This window comes from Chelonoidis abingdonii, chromosome 3, assembly GCF_003597395.2.
Source record: "Chelonoidis abingdonii isolate Lonesome George chromosome 3, CheloAbing_2.0, whole genome shotgun sequence".
NCBI lineage: Eukaryota > Metazoa > Chordata > Testudines > Testudinidae > Chelonoidis > Chelonoidis abingdonii.
This window is the reverse complement of record NC_133771.1, coordinates 110276587-110291683: the sequence shown is the minus strand read 5'-3', so window position 1 is coordinate 110291683 and position 15097 is coordinate 110276587. Positions and strand designations below refer to the sequence as shown.

Below are 15097 nucleotides of genomic sequence, written 5' to 3'. Positions count from 1 at the left end.
AATGATTTGGTGTACTACTTTTGTGCTTGAAGGCACTCTTCCATTGGTATCAGTCACCACAACACTCCCAAGCAATGAACCAACATTTTGCTCCACCTTGGTATTGCTCAGGGTTTCTCCTCTCACACTGTTCAATTCTGAATTGTTGTGTAGCCTTTAGCCTCCAATATTCCATCTGCCTTTTTTGTCTTTCACCTTCTTGCTGTTTCAGTTGAACTCCAGAAGAGCACTTTGGAGGAAGGGTAGGTTTTATCCGTTCAAAGAGATGTACACTTGGAAAAATGGACAACAAAACAGTTTAGGAGAAAGGAAAGAAGTTCAACTTTACCACTGATAATTTTTGTACCACTGATAATGGGCGACCAAAGTGTTCTGCCTCTTCTTTCAAATATAGTCATTTTGTACTTGTATGATAAGACGCATGTTTGTTCCAGTGACAGGATAGACACTTCCAAGCATTATTACAAGTTTAAACAAAGGCAGTAATTTCTTCAGTAATACATAATTAAATAATTGTCCTTGGTTAGCATTCTTGCATAAACTCTTGTTTGGACAAGATTTTGCTCCTGTGTTGTCAGTTTTTTCAAGAACACAGTATTAGTAATTACTGTCATCTTTGTTTTGCTATAGGGTGTAGGTCCTCATGTGCATCGCCCAGTGGATGCTGAAAGCCTAATAGCTCATACCAGTACCTCACCTCAGCAAATACCAGAACAGCCAAATTTTGCAGACTTCAGCCAGTTTGAGGCATTTGCTGCATCAAGTGTAAATGAAGAGGAGGAGGATGAAATTGAAACACATTCAGAAGTCTTGCAGGTCAGTGTAAATGGATATATTGTAGACCACTTAGTGTTATACATTGGTGTACCCTGTTAGTTATACCCAGCAGACCTTGCATAAATCACATCCTGCCTGTTTCCCTGTCCACTGTTTGTGTGTCAAATCTGTTTAGTTTGTAAACTCTTTTGGGCAGGTACAGTCTTATTGTATTTGTTTTTGTATAATGCCTGGCATAATGGGGCCCTGATCTTTGTTGCCAGCCTTTGAGTTACTATAGTATAAATAATATGTAACATCTGATTTAGATCAGAAGTTTCAAATAAGTCTTTATTATTTGGTCATCTCTTTTTATACTGAGGTTAGTTCCAGTAGCAAGAGGTTATAATTTAGGGTCCAACAATCCTCTCTTGTTGCTGCCTCTCATGAAACATAACTTTCCTGCATGTCTCTGGTGATGTGATCTTATTGCAGATCAGAAATAGTGAGAGTAGTGTAGCATAGAGATTTACTAGATGGTGCTGGTAATCAGCTACAGCCCTTTCTCTCCATCCCTGAGCTTTTAAAGAGTACTTGGGCTCACATAAGAGACTTGAGATTGTAAACTGTGTTCATATAACCAGAGAACATACCAATGTGACACACCTGGCTATCATCCTAATTGTAACAGAATTAAATATTTGCGGTCTCATACAGAGTTTCTAAACTGTCTCATTCTCTGTAGGTTGAAAAACCCTCTGATTCTGCAGGCTCCCTTAGAGTTGTCAAAACAGATGGCAGAGTTGAAGACAAGGCAGCTGCTAGTGTCCCTGTTAATGCGGTATGTAAAATGAAATTTAAGAGGAAAGTGTAGGTTTTAACGCATAGAAGAATGTGTATTAGAACTGTTGCCAGTTAGTGACTGCTGCATCTGAGTTTGCAGAAGCTTCGATTTGAACTCAGTTTTCAAAGGCTCAGAACTTCTTGAAATATTTACATTTTTGGTTAAAATATTATATACGTGCTGGGCTGGTTCCATCTAAAATCATGACAGTAGAAGCTCACTTTAATGAAGGTAGATTGTTACCAAAATTAATTCATACAAGGGTTATTTTTAGGATTTTAGTCCATAGAGAACAGATGGCTGGAGCCGTTATCATTTTTTATAATATATACACACACACATATACCCCGCACGGTCAGTTACTACTCCCTTGAGATGAGTTATTCTTACGCAGTTTTTCTGATGCTACCTGAGAGAACTCAAGTAGACCTGTTATGAGTCAATGTTCTCAGAATTCATACAGAAAGTTTTGCACAGCCAGTTGATTTAAGTACAAATATAATTGTGATGTTTGCTTATGGGCTACCTTTTGCCTCCCAGGGAAAAGGCACCACACCTCTTGCTCCACCACCAAAGCCTATTCGCAGAAGGTTAAAATCGGAAGATGAGCTGAGACCTGAAGTTGAGGAGCATACACAGAAAACAGGTGTCATAGCTGCTGTTCTTGCTTCACAGCCGTCTATCCCTAGGTAACCCAGGATGAGTATGAATGTCTAATATTGGGAAGTTCACACTGAAACAGCAAATAATACTGTTAGCTTATGCAAGAGCTACAAGTGATTTTACAATGTGTTAAATAACTATTAGTGACTGTAAATCAGATATATAAAACTACTAAAGGTGTCAACATTAATATTTAAGGTTGAGATATACCTAATAAGACACTCCAGTTGTTTGGATGAAAAACTTACTCACATTTTGCAAAATACATTGACTATCAAAAGTGCTCTGTAAATGTTAGTGTTGTATTGTTAATTTTGAATAAAGTGGGTGAGTATGGATGGTCTTGAACTTAAATGTGCAGTTGTCATATTTTCCTTTACCCTCAAGTCTACGCTAAACACAATCAAATTAAATTAAAGTCAATCTGGTATTGTATCGGTAGTCTGGAAGGTGTACGTTTATTATTGCAATTTAAGAACGTAATTCATTGTGTTCTGTAGGAAACTGGTATGCAAGCTTCTGTGCAAACAAGGCTAGTCTACGTGTCCTAGTCTATAGAAAGGAAAATAAGTGGAAAGAATCACTAAATTATGTAAAAAAGTGTCCTCTGTACAGCTCTTGCTGAGCACTTTAAATAGGGACTAAGGAATTGAGTAGACTTATCAGTTATTTCTTGGTGTGCTTGGCAGTGAAAAGACTTACAAAAAAGCACTTAATATATCCTCAGGTCCGTGGGGAAAGACAAGAAGGCAATTCAGGCATCAATTAGACGCAATAAGGAAACGAACACTGTTTTGGCCAGATTGAATAGTGAATTACAGCAACAGTTAAAGGTAATACCATCGTTCTCTTTGTATGTCAGTTTCTGAGAAGTGTGTGCACATGTGTAGTCTGAGGTAGCACAGTGATGGGGCCATTTAAGTACTAAGGTAGAGATCTGTGTGTATTAACACACAAATGTATATGGGAGAGGGCATAGGAGATATGTATAAAAACAGCTTAACATTTTAAATAGCTAAGTGAATAACTAGCAAGGCATTAGTACTGCTGAAAAGGATCTGTGGATAGCATAGTGGATCACAAATTAAATATGTGCCAGCAATGTGGTACAGTTGCGAAAAAAGCTAATATTCTGGGGTGTATTAATAGGAGTGTTTTTATACAAGACATGGGAGGTAATTGTCTCACTGTACTTGACACTGATGAGGCTTCAGCTGCAATACAGTGTTCACTTTTGGGCACCACGTTTAACGAAAGATGTGGCCAAATTGGAGAGAGTCCAGAGGACAGCAACAAAAACAAGTGTAGAAAACCTGACCTTTGAGGAAAAGTTAATAAATTTAAAAAACACCTAAGCATGTTTAGTCTTGAAAAGAAGGTTTGGTGAGGAAACCTGACAAGTCTTCAAATGTGTTAAGGCCTATTGTAAAGAGGAAGGTAATTGATTAATTGTTCTCCATGTCCACTGAAGGAAGGATAAGAAGTAATCATCTTAATCTGCAGCAAGGGAGATTTGGGTTCAGTATTAGCAAAAACTTTAAGGATAGTTAAGCACCGGAATAGGCTTCCAAGGGAGGTTATGGAATCCCTGTCATTGGATGTTTTTAAGAACAAGTTGGACAAACACCTGACAGGGATTGTCTAGGTATACTTCATCCTGCCTCAGTGCAGGAGGCTGGAGTAGATGACATCTCAAGGTCCCTTTCAGCCCTACATCTCTGAGTCTGTGGTTACAGGAGATAGCGATTTCCAATGTGCTCTTGTGGAACTCTGAAAATAGAAAGGGCAAGAAAATTAGTTTGTGTTGAAGTGTTTCTACAAGATGCCTTCTTGTTTCTAATTATCTTGATATTACTGATTAATGTGCTGTTAAGTATAGCAAAAATAAGACTAGAACAATTACTAGCTTGTACACTTAATTTCACTATTCTGAGATGATGGTATTAGGAAAACTAGCAGATGCACTTAGAAGTGCATTTGTGGTTTTTTCCTTCAGCCTTTAGGGTGGGGGAGGGGAGAATCAAATCCTGAAACATGTTAATGAAATGTAAAGCACAAAACACTGATTCATTTCATAAGCATATTGAAAAAAAATAAAGGCACAAAATGTCTGAAATGCAAATATTGCAATTCAGTAAATAAACACAAGAAAACAGTCACCAATCTAACCTAACTAGTTACATTGCTCACTGTTGTCTTGTTCTTTACCTTTTGAATTTGTCTTTGGATGCCAATATACTTTTACCTAATTTATTTTTTCAGCACCTCGTCTTAATTATGAATTTCATACTAAACCAATCCAGATGCTAAACACTTTGAATTTATGCTATGCTGGCTAGATTGGAGTGCAGGTCATTTAGAAAACTGACAAGTCTGAATTCAAATCTGTATTATAGTTCTTTAAAGACAATTGGGATGGGTGAAATTCACTGAAAACAAACTTCATTTCATGAAACTTTAACAAGTGAAATTCTGCCTCACTCTCTTCTCCCGATTGTTTGAAAATATCATATGTATAAATTCATGCCTACTTGTCCTTGCCTAGTATTTGGGTGGCACAAAAAAGGAATGCAGCCTGCTAAATGGCTTTATTTTTTAACAAAGGTCTCATTCATAGTATGTAGAATTCACTAGCCAAGACTGTGATTCAGCTGAAGGGAAGGGGTTCTTGTGTTCTTTAGAGTACAACTTGAAGTGAGTGCCCAAAACTGATGCCTACATTTACCTTATTTTGATCACAGTAAGAATTTTTTCACAATGTTCTTTCACTTTGGACTATAAATTGAAAATCTTTCATTTCCAGGATGTTCTTGAAGAGAGAATCTCCCTGGAAGTCCAACTGGAACAGCTTCGACCCTTCTCTCACCTATAAGCCAATTGCCGTTAACTGTGAATTTACTAAATTTGGAAAGGGGGATTGGGTTCAAAGCCTATTGAAAGACCCATTCATTCAGCTCAATGCGCTCTATTCAACATTAATTTTTGTGATTCTGTTCTGTCCAGTCCAGTTTGTCCATCTTTGCATTTAAGTATTTTAACTTCAATCAAAAAAATCAAGATAACTTTTTTCCTTGAATCTTGGCACTGCCTCCTCTGCCATTTCCTTGGGAGTGCATAATCTTTCTACTGGAGTTGAGTTTGCACAGTTTCAGTGGCCAAAACGTCAAACTGGAATTAATTACCTAATGGTTTCTATATTTCATGTCAAAGAAAAGGACAGCTTGTCAGCTAACTTTTAACATTAAAGCATATATATACCATAAATGCCTCTTACACTGCAGCATTTGTTTTATTGTGTAAAACAGGAAAATTGATCTGGTATGTGAACCAAAATTGATCTCCCAAACCACCTTTCACAGTTTAGCAAGTAATTCACATTTCCAGAAAGCCTGCCTTTTTTGCAATAAAGTAGCTCCCTCAGGCTGCCACAGAGTTTCTTGCAGGCTACCTTGCCATATCATCTAAAATTGGTTATTTCATATTTGTTTCATACTTTGTGCACTATGTGACCAGATTGCCAGGTGTTCACATTTTTCCACTCATGATCTTGATTCAGCCGCATGCATATAAATGACCTATGGTACAACTGATACTATACGTAACAGACCTTCCTCGGTCATCTGTTCTGTGAAAAGAATTGGGTGTTAATTCCCAATGTATTGATTGCACATTTCCTGAGCACTACCTGTAAATGCATGCTTCACACATTACCTTTTATTAACAGATCATATCCACCAGTCTTTACTGTAACAGATTGTACTGTCAAGTAATGTGTCAATACCTCTCTGAACTTCTAATTCCTAGCCAAAAAATAAAGTTTGTTTCGTAGGACTTCTGGGTTACCTTCTGTTACCTTGTCTCCAGGCCTTAGTCTTCTGGCATATAGACAGGTTTCACTATTAAGAAAAAGTTCCCTGAGTGTATCCTGTTGTTGGGGTTGATGTACTGTATTAGGTTTTGTTGTATATTGTATGATACACACCTTTTGATCTCATATGTAAATTTGCATTAATTGCTGACTAACAGCAGATATTCTATTTAATGGCTTCTTCTGGCTGTGGGATCATAGATGTTAAATCGCATGGATGTATCTCAGCAGAATCAGAACTAGCAGTTGTGATTTTTACACCAATAAAACAGCACAATATTTTAATTTTGTTGATTTATCTTTAACTGGAACTTGTAACTCTCACAAATCTGCAGGAATATATTTTTAAACCTTTTTGATGGCAGTCACAAGGAGCAGCAGAATCCTTTGTTCTCCTAGTTTTCAGCTATTGGCCATCTTGGATTTTCTTGGTAAAGTGAGGCTAGCCTTCATTTATGTTAATATAGTTGCCAAACTGTCTCGTTTCTAGAGTACAAGCATAAGGGATGCAGTATGGTGCAGTAGCTAAAGCACTGGATTGGGACTCAGATTAGGTTCCATTCCCGGATCTGCCACTTACCTACTGGAAGACCTTTAGTAAGTCGTGTTACCTCTTTGTGCCTTAGCTTCCCCATGTGTAAAATAGGAATAATGATACTGACCTCCTTTGCAAAGCTCTCTGAGATCTATTAAAGAAAAGCGCTGAGGTAGAATGGATATTATCTTAAATTTAGAAATAAACCTAGGCATCCTGTATAAAGGCGGAATGCTGCTACAGTGTAACTCTTGGGTGAAAGGTCACTAATAAATTAACTAGATTTCTGTGACAGTACCTTCTGAATGTAATCAAACTAAATGAATCACAGTTTAGAAGCCCTTGACCTTCCCTGCTTCACTGTTGGTTTTAAATTAGTTTCTTAACCGCATTACCAATTGATTACTGAAAAGACCATTTTAAATCAAATTTTCTACTGTTTATGCTATTTACTACTTCTGGTTGAACAGTGAAAATAGATTAGTATGTTTCCCTTTCTGATAACTATACATTGACAGGATACTTGCAGTTGTTAAAAATACTGTGGGGGAATTTTACTACTTTTAACACCTGTTCCAGTTGTTTTTTTTTTTTGAAAATGTCATGGAAACATTACTGTTTTCTTTTGTACATATGCAAACTAGCATTCCTTAACATAGAAATAATGAATTTCACACTGTGAAATGAAAAAAGTGGATCTTTTTATTTGCATGTAGGTGGATTGAGATTTCTATAATGAATAACTTGTTTAAAAAATAAACTGCCTATGTAGAAATCACACTTGCACAATATGTTGTCAATTAGTAGATTAAGTGTCAGACTAAATTTAGTGCAATCAGGTATAAGCAAAAAGGAGAGATGCAAGGCAACCCAGAAAAGTGAATAGTCTAAGACTGGGGTTGGCAACCTTTCAGAAGTGGTGTGCCGAGTCTTCATTTATTCACTCTGATTTAAGAAGCTTCATTTAAAATTAAATTAAAATGCAGAGCCCCCTGGACCGGTGGCCAGGACCCAGGCAGTGTGAGTGCCACTGAAAATCAGCTCGCATGCTGCTTTCGGCACCCATGCTATAGGTTGCCTACCCCGGTCTAAGATCATGTCACCATTGTAACTAATTATCAAGTAGCTGGATAACACTGAAAGACCATATGTTGCACTTTCCAACTGGGTCCTCTGGTACAATCAAGGAACATGATTTTTTTTTTAATTGTATGCATGTAATTGTCCATGCAGTTTTGTTTATAAAAATAGATTTCTTCTAAAAAAACAAATCATAAATCAGACATTCAGACCTTTGAATTAAATGTAAATAAATTTTTTACTCTCAAATCCTAAATGCATGTATGGGTCTCACTGTCGCAAATCCTTTGGAATGGAATCAACAGAATTGTACATCAAGTACATCAAATTAAGAGCTTAATTGCAGTAATACCAGTTTTATATCTAGGCTGGAGAAATAGGATTCATGTTTTTTTAAAGATTTCTTGTGATTTATTTTGAATACTCATGTAAACTTTAAACCAAATTTTTAATTCAAAAAAAATCTAATATCTAAAGGGCTAGTTTAATTTCTCATCTTCACTACAATTTTGTTTTAAGAACATCAGATTCTGTGGTGGTCATCAACATTTAACTCAAGTAATGTGAGCAGGATTTATATTCCATTAGGAATTAGACATAATTCCCTTTTATTGAAGTTGGTGGGATGCAAAACATACTGGTAATGATTTTAATGTTCCTCATCAATCCCTTCTGTCTCCCATTTGTTTGTTCTAGCTACCTGTTGCATCTTGTTATAATTAGGGTGACCAGATATCCTGTTTTTATAGGGACAGTCCTGTTTTTGGGGACTTTTTCTTACTTCGACATCTATTATCCGCCCACCCCAGTCCCATTTTTTCACATTTGTTGCTATCTGGCCATCCTAGTTTGTAATCCTAGATTGATTGTGAGCTCTTTGGGCCAGAGATTCTGTATTTGTACAGTGCCTAGGACAGTGTGGTTGCAATCTGTGATGCTGCTGCATGCTACTGCAGAGTGAGTAGTTTGGGGAATAAACGGGAGGAAGGATAAATGCAAATATAGTTTGTGCACATTTGGTTGCACACAGTATTTTTCTTCAAACTGTTTGGAAAAACTAAACTTATTGCTATAACAAGCAGCATCAATTTCTTGATCTGATTTTTCTCTTCCTTCTAGCACTTCCTCCCCCCTATCTTTTCCCTCTACTAATTTGCCTCTTTTCTTCCACCATTCCTGGTGCCTAAACTGTTACTTATTTTCCCTCAATACCTATTCATTGTCCTCTCCCATGTCTATCTACAAAATAAAACTGAATATGTGAAAAGGCTTTTCTTTTTTTAAAGGCAATAACACTGACTGTCTTTTAAAAGTAGAATAAATTATTCTTCATGTTTTTTCTTGTCCATCTCAAGGGTGCCTCATTTTCATCCCAAAGGCACCGATTCCATCTTACATGGACTGGATTTTTCTCACTTACTACTGAAAAATACATCTGACATCCAGAATAGAGAATTACAAAATTAAGGTTATAAAATGTAATTTACACTAAAGGAATGGATCCACGGCATTTTTACATTTCCTACATGAATAATTTTTGTCCTTCATTGAGTCTGCCAAACATTCTGTTCTTCATTTGGGCCTTGGTAGGTTGAGGTACACTTCTCCTCCCACCTCTAATCTATGCACATAAGCCTTATTCACTAAGGGCTTTTATACCTAGCAAGTTCCTGTGTTGCAAGCCAGGGTATGATCTACAGGCATCAGCTTACCCCTCAGTAATGTCCTGTGTGGTCACTGCTTCAGTGCAGTGAAAGTTCTAGAGTGGGGCCTAACGTACTATTCTTTGTAAGCTAAGCAGCACTCTGGAGCTTTCACAGCACTGTAGTAGTGTCCACATTGGACGTTACTGAATGGCAAACTGGAACACTGTAGATTCACACCTTGGCTTGCTGTGCAGTAACTTGCTGTGTAGACACACCTAAAAATACTTTACCAAAATACACTTGCAGAAGAATTTGTCTTAATCTGCTTGTTAATAGTAAGCACAAAATCTTATCATTTTACTGAGAAGGAAGTTCTTGAAGTAGTGTTTGAAGCATTGTATGTCTTAACCTTTAGTAAACACAATTCTATTCCATGAAACCAAAACAAATTGCAAGAATTCCTTGATATTAGATTCCTAAAAATGTCAGAAGAATAGACCCAGAGCAAATAGTAATTCTAGGAGAAAAATTAAGGAGCTGTTTGTTCATGTAAATTGTAAACATAACATCTATTTTTGCTACTATGCTGCTTAAATACCTTCTACAGCAGTCCTTTTTGGGTGATTTCAGTTTCAGCTAGGGTCGACGAGTGTTGATTCTACCGTAAGTTCCTGCAGTCTGAGGCGCACACATGATAGTATTCTAGCAAAAGGAATGCTAACTTCTTGGTAATGATGCAGAATTTGAACAAAACTTTCTCGGAGTAGGAAACTGTACAAAATATCTGTTCACAAATAATTAGCACATACTACAGAAGTTGGGCATCCTAAACACTAAGATGAATCTCATTTCTTCTCAATGCTACAGTTGATTGCACTTTGTAGTGCAGACAGCCATGTAAATTTATCATCTTCATCCTCTATAGAACAAATCCATTGGCATTTTGGGCCTTGTAGAATAAATGCATTCTTGATATCTGTTAGTGTGTAAAAAAGAAAAAGGCTTTAGTTTATTAACTGCTCTTGACCAATAAGTTATCTAAGGGATAGGTGGTAGAGTTTCATAGAATCTTGCAAATAGCTTTACTCTTAAATTCTGACTTCCAGTGGTTTAAGGACATAATAGCAAAGAATACTTCTGATTGTCTGATTTAAGAATGTGAGGCTGATCATATGGGAAGCGCATAGAATACAGCCCACAAAGTGAAGTAGATATCACAGGGGAGACACTGAACAGTGCTAAGTCATGTTTTTAGGAATCATGTTTGCTAAAAGTTTGAAATCTAAGTACATGCTGACTTTCAACCCTACATTCTCCTAAACTGGTGTATAGGCATAGCTCCAGTGACCTGCACTGGGCTGTCTGAGGAAGCTATGCTAACGTATTCTAACGTATTCTGGCCTTCTCAGTTTAAGATTTTTTTATTTTATTTTTTAATCTGGTTGCTTAGGCTCTTGGGGATGGGAAAAGCAGACAGAAGTTACTAAGCATGTTACTATGGGTGGGTATTGGGAGGGGTAATGAAGGGCATTGCCTCCCCAAACTGGATACATCGCAGAAGTGATGCATGGTGTGGGGGGTCAGATTTTTTCTCCCTTCTATTTGGCCCTGCTTCCTCCATGTGCAACAATGTTCGGGGGTAGGGGGGCGAGCAGTGACAGTAGGCACTGTCCAGGTCAGTTTCCTCACATGGGCTGCATAAGGGGAGTCCAGCAGAGCTTCAGGTTGGGGCCATTTCGGTTTTACTAGCCTGTAAAATAAGAGATTTGCCCCAGAAACACAGGTACCTAGATATTCTAATCCGCACCGGTAACATTGTAGCAAGTGAACATGAGATCAGAGCTGCTTCCCAAGGGTCTGTGCAGTGTACAGCACTGACTGTCAAGCCCAGGTGCGTGACAGAGTGAACAAGGAAAGTTAAATGTGAGTGGAATGTGCTCAAGCAGTTGGGCAAAGGGGACAGGCTTTAGCTATGGATTTGTCTGATGTGTGTGTTGCATGTTTAGGTATCTAAACCCAAGGAGACCTCATTCATAGTTACATGAAAGTGCTTGGTTCTGTTCATTCAATAATTTGTTTTTATGCTAATACTGATTTTTAAGTGGTAAACATACTGCAAATAAATTGAAACAAAAAATTAAGGGTGATTAAATAACACAAACCGAGTGTGTGGTCCCCATCCCCAAATATAGAAGTCAAACTATGTCTATGCATAATCCAGTATGCACTACTGGTGTTAAATTGCTTTGTATGCTATTAGATTTATAATGGTTTTGGCTGACATTTATCTAGGGGCACTCCGGGTGTTTGCTTTATTGGGCTTGAGAAATCCCATCTCATTTAAAAATAGACACAGGAAGCAGGGGGAGAGGTTTTCCTGATGCATACAACTCCTTACAACACTCATTAATATTAATGAACGTTAAGCATGCATCAAGGGGATTCCCTGTATAGGGACTGATTAGCCCAGTTGCTTGTTTATGTGGAATTCAAAATATTATTCCCCCCACTTATCTGGTAAACAACCCTTTCTTCAGTGTTTCAAATACAGCTGTAATTAATATAGGTGTTAAGTAAAAGCCGCTTTTGCTTAACAAAAGGTGGGAGGAATTGATTTGATTAAGAACTAGTTCAGATATTTCATTATGGTTGAATGGGGACAGGATCAAACAATATTTTTTCAGGTATTGGGGTAAAATTCAGCCAAAATGTCTGCATATCAGAAATAGTTATCGAACAGTGAAAGCTTTTAATGTGTAGTGAGAGGAGAGCTAAAGGAGGAGCAATGGAAGGGTTAGCTCTGAAGGGTGCCCTAATTAGTGCTAGGTGAATAACAGATGTTTTCGTTTGCTGGCAATTCTGAAAAATGGGGGAGAGGAATAGTTTGGGGTCAAACTAAAATCAATGTTTTAAAAAGGTTCAGTGAATCAAAGCCTAAAAAGATTGTTTTGGACCAAATGAAGTGTTCTGCTTAAGCTGAAACAAAAACATTAAAATTCTTGAATCTTTTTAATTTTTAAATAAAATGTACATTTTGAAAATCATTTTGAATAAAAAAAAAATAAAACATTTCTTTCTGAAAATGTCAACAGAGCACTTCAATTTTTTCAGATTTTTTTTTTAGGCTTTGTCATCCAAAACAGTGTGGTAAAATTGACACACATTCACAAAATGTTTTGGTGTTGGAGTCTGTATTTTTTTGCTGAAAAAGTTAGCGTCGAAAAAACTTCCAGCTATAGCCCTAATGGTGGGACTATCTGTGAAGTTTAAAGCTTCTTGAGCCTCAAGGAGGGAGGGGGGGAGAGAAGAACACATTCTGCAAACCCTGTTACTTTATATTCTTCTGCCTGCTGCTAAATTACAGAAAGACTTTAGGCAAGCTTGTGTTCTGTTCTCTGTTCTATATCTCCTTTGCATTCAGGGTCCCATGAAAAGTCACCAGTCCCTACTGACTGCTGGAAAATACTGGTAATAGTAATTTGGAAGTTAAAGTAAACAGGCCTGGGAGTTAAGCTGATTTACTGCCTTGCACTATGACAGTGCAGAATGCAATAGTGCTGTCTTCCATTGACATCTGCTGGCTTTTGCTTCAGCTCTTGCACTTCCGTGGGTGGATGATGATAGCCTCTGGCATAAGTGAGGCCAGGGGTTTTAATAGCTTGAAACACATGTGCACACAATGTTATCTATCTGGGATGTAGAGGGGAAGAAGCCATGCAAGGATAGGTCTGCACTAGAGTTTTTAACTTAATTGCCAATTAACTGAAATTAGTCTGTATGTGGCAGTCGGGACACTTCACACATGCTTGTTCCAGGATACACACACTTTTGGTTTATCCTGCGCTCCATGCTTGTGGCTCTTCCACACTAACATGTACAAACATGTTTGTTAAGTCATTTAGCAATCAAATAGAATTTAAAAGAATAAATAAAACTCCATTGTAGACAGACCCTAAGACAGAACTCTGTAATGATCAGAACTACTCAACATGGGTCTGGATAAGGGGTGACAATTACCTGAAGTGTAGTGTTAGCTGAACTTGTATATGGTGATTTAGTCCATCTGTTTTTGGAAAACATTAAAGAACTGTAGCTTGGTAACTTACACCTCACCACATCAATACAAATGGCCTATCCTCATGCTTACGTTACTTCTTATGTAGGTCAAATTCAACTACAATAAAACAAACTAACAGCAGATTATAGCTCACAGAATGGAACATTCTAAACCGACATTATTGATCACTGGAGGAATGTTATAAAACATACATTTTGAACGTGGAATGTCTTCTACAACAAGCCTGTGAAGAGCTACTGCTGCCAAGAATTGGTAAGTTGTTTTTGGGGTCCGTTCAAATGGCATGTAAGAGATGCTACAGTTTGAAATAACAAGTGCATCGTTGAAAAGAAAAAGGCTAAGATTGCTGATGTGTTCATAGACCCTGCCAAAAGGGAAAAAAAAAATTACTTGTATGCTTTAAACTTTGAAATATATGGAAATGTTTAAGAGGCTTTTGAAAACTAGTGTAGCTACATCAGTGTTATCCAGTACTGCTACGATATATTATCAGTATGTTTTTCCTGTCTTTTAAGTGAAAATAATTGGGAAGGGGCCAGTAACATATGGAAGATGATCTGACCTGGAAATGAAAGTGATGATGATGGAATCTTTAAATTCTGTAGTATATTAATTTACACTGCAAGTTAAATACACGTAGGGCTACAATTACAACTTTGGGTTCTGGTGATACCGAACACTTGCGCTTCATTCTCACAGGTGGTTATAAGAATCCCTTAAGCTGCAGCTAATAGAGTTGAGGGATACATAAGTTTTTTGACAGGAAGTTGGTGGAAGTGAGAGAGAACCATTTAATGCTAAGGACCTCTCCTCAGTGCTCCATGGGAATATGTAACTCCACTTGATTCTTTCCATTCCAAAATTTCCTCAGGGCACAGTGGCAAGGGCCTCAGACAACTTCTTTCCAACTCTAAGTTGCAACCAGTCACCTGTGCGGTCTAGTTTTTTGTTTATCACTCCCCCCTTTGGTATTTTTTAATATATTTGTTTACCTGAATGAAACACAGATTTCCTCAGAACAGCAGCTAAACTGGGTTACATCTTGTATTCTAATCAGGTACCTGTTGGCTTCTAATAAATTCTGTGAATTAAACATTATAGGATTAAAATTATAGGATAGCAAACTTTGGTTTTAGAGTTTATCCTGATATGTTAATTACAAGATTGTCACAATAGACTGACAATGAGAATATGGGGTTATTTATTTTTGTTTATTAATTAGGCCTCCTTTGTGGCCAGAATTTTGATTTGGGTAGTGCCTCTAAAATGGATTAATACTGTCAGATATCTTTTGGTTATTCACCAGATACAGAAAAAAAAATCTGCAAATTGTGGCTTCTCCTGAAATACATTTCAACTGAAGTAGACATTGACATGGCTGAGTGAGTCACCTTTGGCTTCCACTTTTAGCGCATTTAATTAAGCAAATGTTGCAGGTAGGGCTGGCTGAAAATTTTCTGTCCACTAATTTTCAACAAATAGGGTTTTTTTTCAGGTTTTTTTCATGTCTGCTTTCCACAGAAAATCTCAATTTTTCATCAAACATCCGAAAACTGAAATATTCTGAGTCCAAAACCAAAATAATTTGGACATCCTGCTGTGGTGCCTCATGAGACTTATACCCCAT

The 15097-nt window shown here is 37.4% G+C and overlaps 2 protein-coding genes across 21 annotated transcripts in view; one reads left to right on the top strand and one right to left on the bottom strand.

The window, feature by feature from the left end:
* REPS1 (RALBP1 associated Eps domain containing 1) overlaps positions 1-6416 on the top strand; it is a 114010-nt gene extending 107594 nt beyond the window's left edge. For 15 of the 16 annotated variants that reach the window (XM_075063992.1, XM_075063988.1, XM_075064000.1 and 12 more), the window contains 5 exons: positions 631-816; positions 1502-1597; positions 2141-2289; positions 2991-3096; positions 5067-6416. In XM_075063992.1, the coding sequence (XP_074920093.1) occupies positions 631-816; positions 1502-1597; positions 2141-2289; positions 2991-3096; positions 5067-5135 (606 nt within the window). In that variant the 3' untranslated portion in view covers positions 5136-6416. The remainder of the gene's footprint in view (positions 1-630; positions 817-1501; positions 1598-2140; positions 2290-2990; positions 3097-5066) is intronic. The other variant, XM_075063996.1, reaches the window with a different exon arrangement.
* Positions 1-15097, bottom strand: part of ECT2L (epithelial cell transforming 2 like) — a 59253-nt gene that overhangs the window by 1388 nt on the left and 42768 nt on the right. For 3 of the 5 annotated variants that reach the window (XR_012655553.1, XR_012655551.1, XR_012655554.1), the window contains 4 exons: positions 14463-14551; positions 13662-13834; positions 9991-10368; positions 97-272 (listed from right to left, as the gene is read on the bottom strand). Coding sequence is in view for 1 of the 5 variants with exons in the window: in XM_032769776.2 (XP_032625667.1) it covers positions 10238-10368; positions 13662-13834; positions 14463-14551 (393 nt within the window). In the remaining 4 variants the exon portion in view is untranslated. Of the gene's footprint in view, positions 1-96; positions 273-9063; positions 10369-13661; positions 13835-14462; positions 14552-15097 lie in introns of those variants that run through there. The other 2 variants (XR_012655552.1, XM_032769776.2) reach the window with 2 other exon arrangements.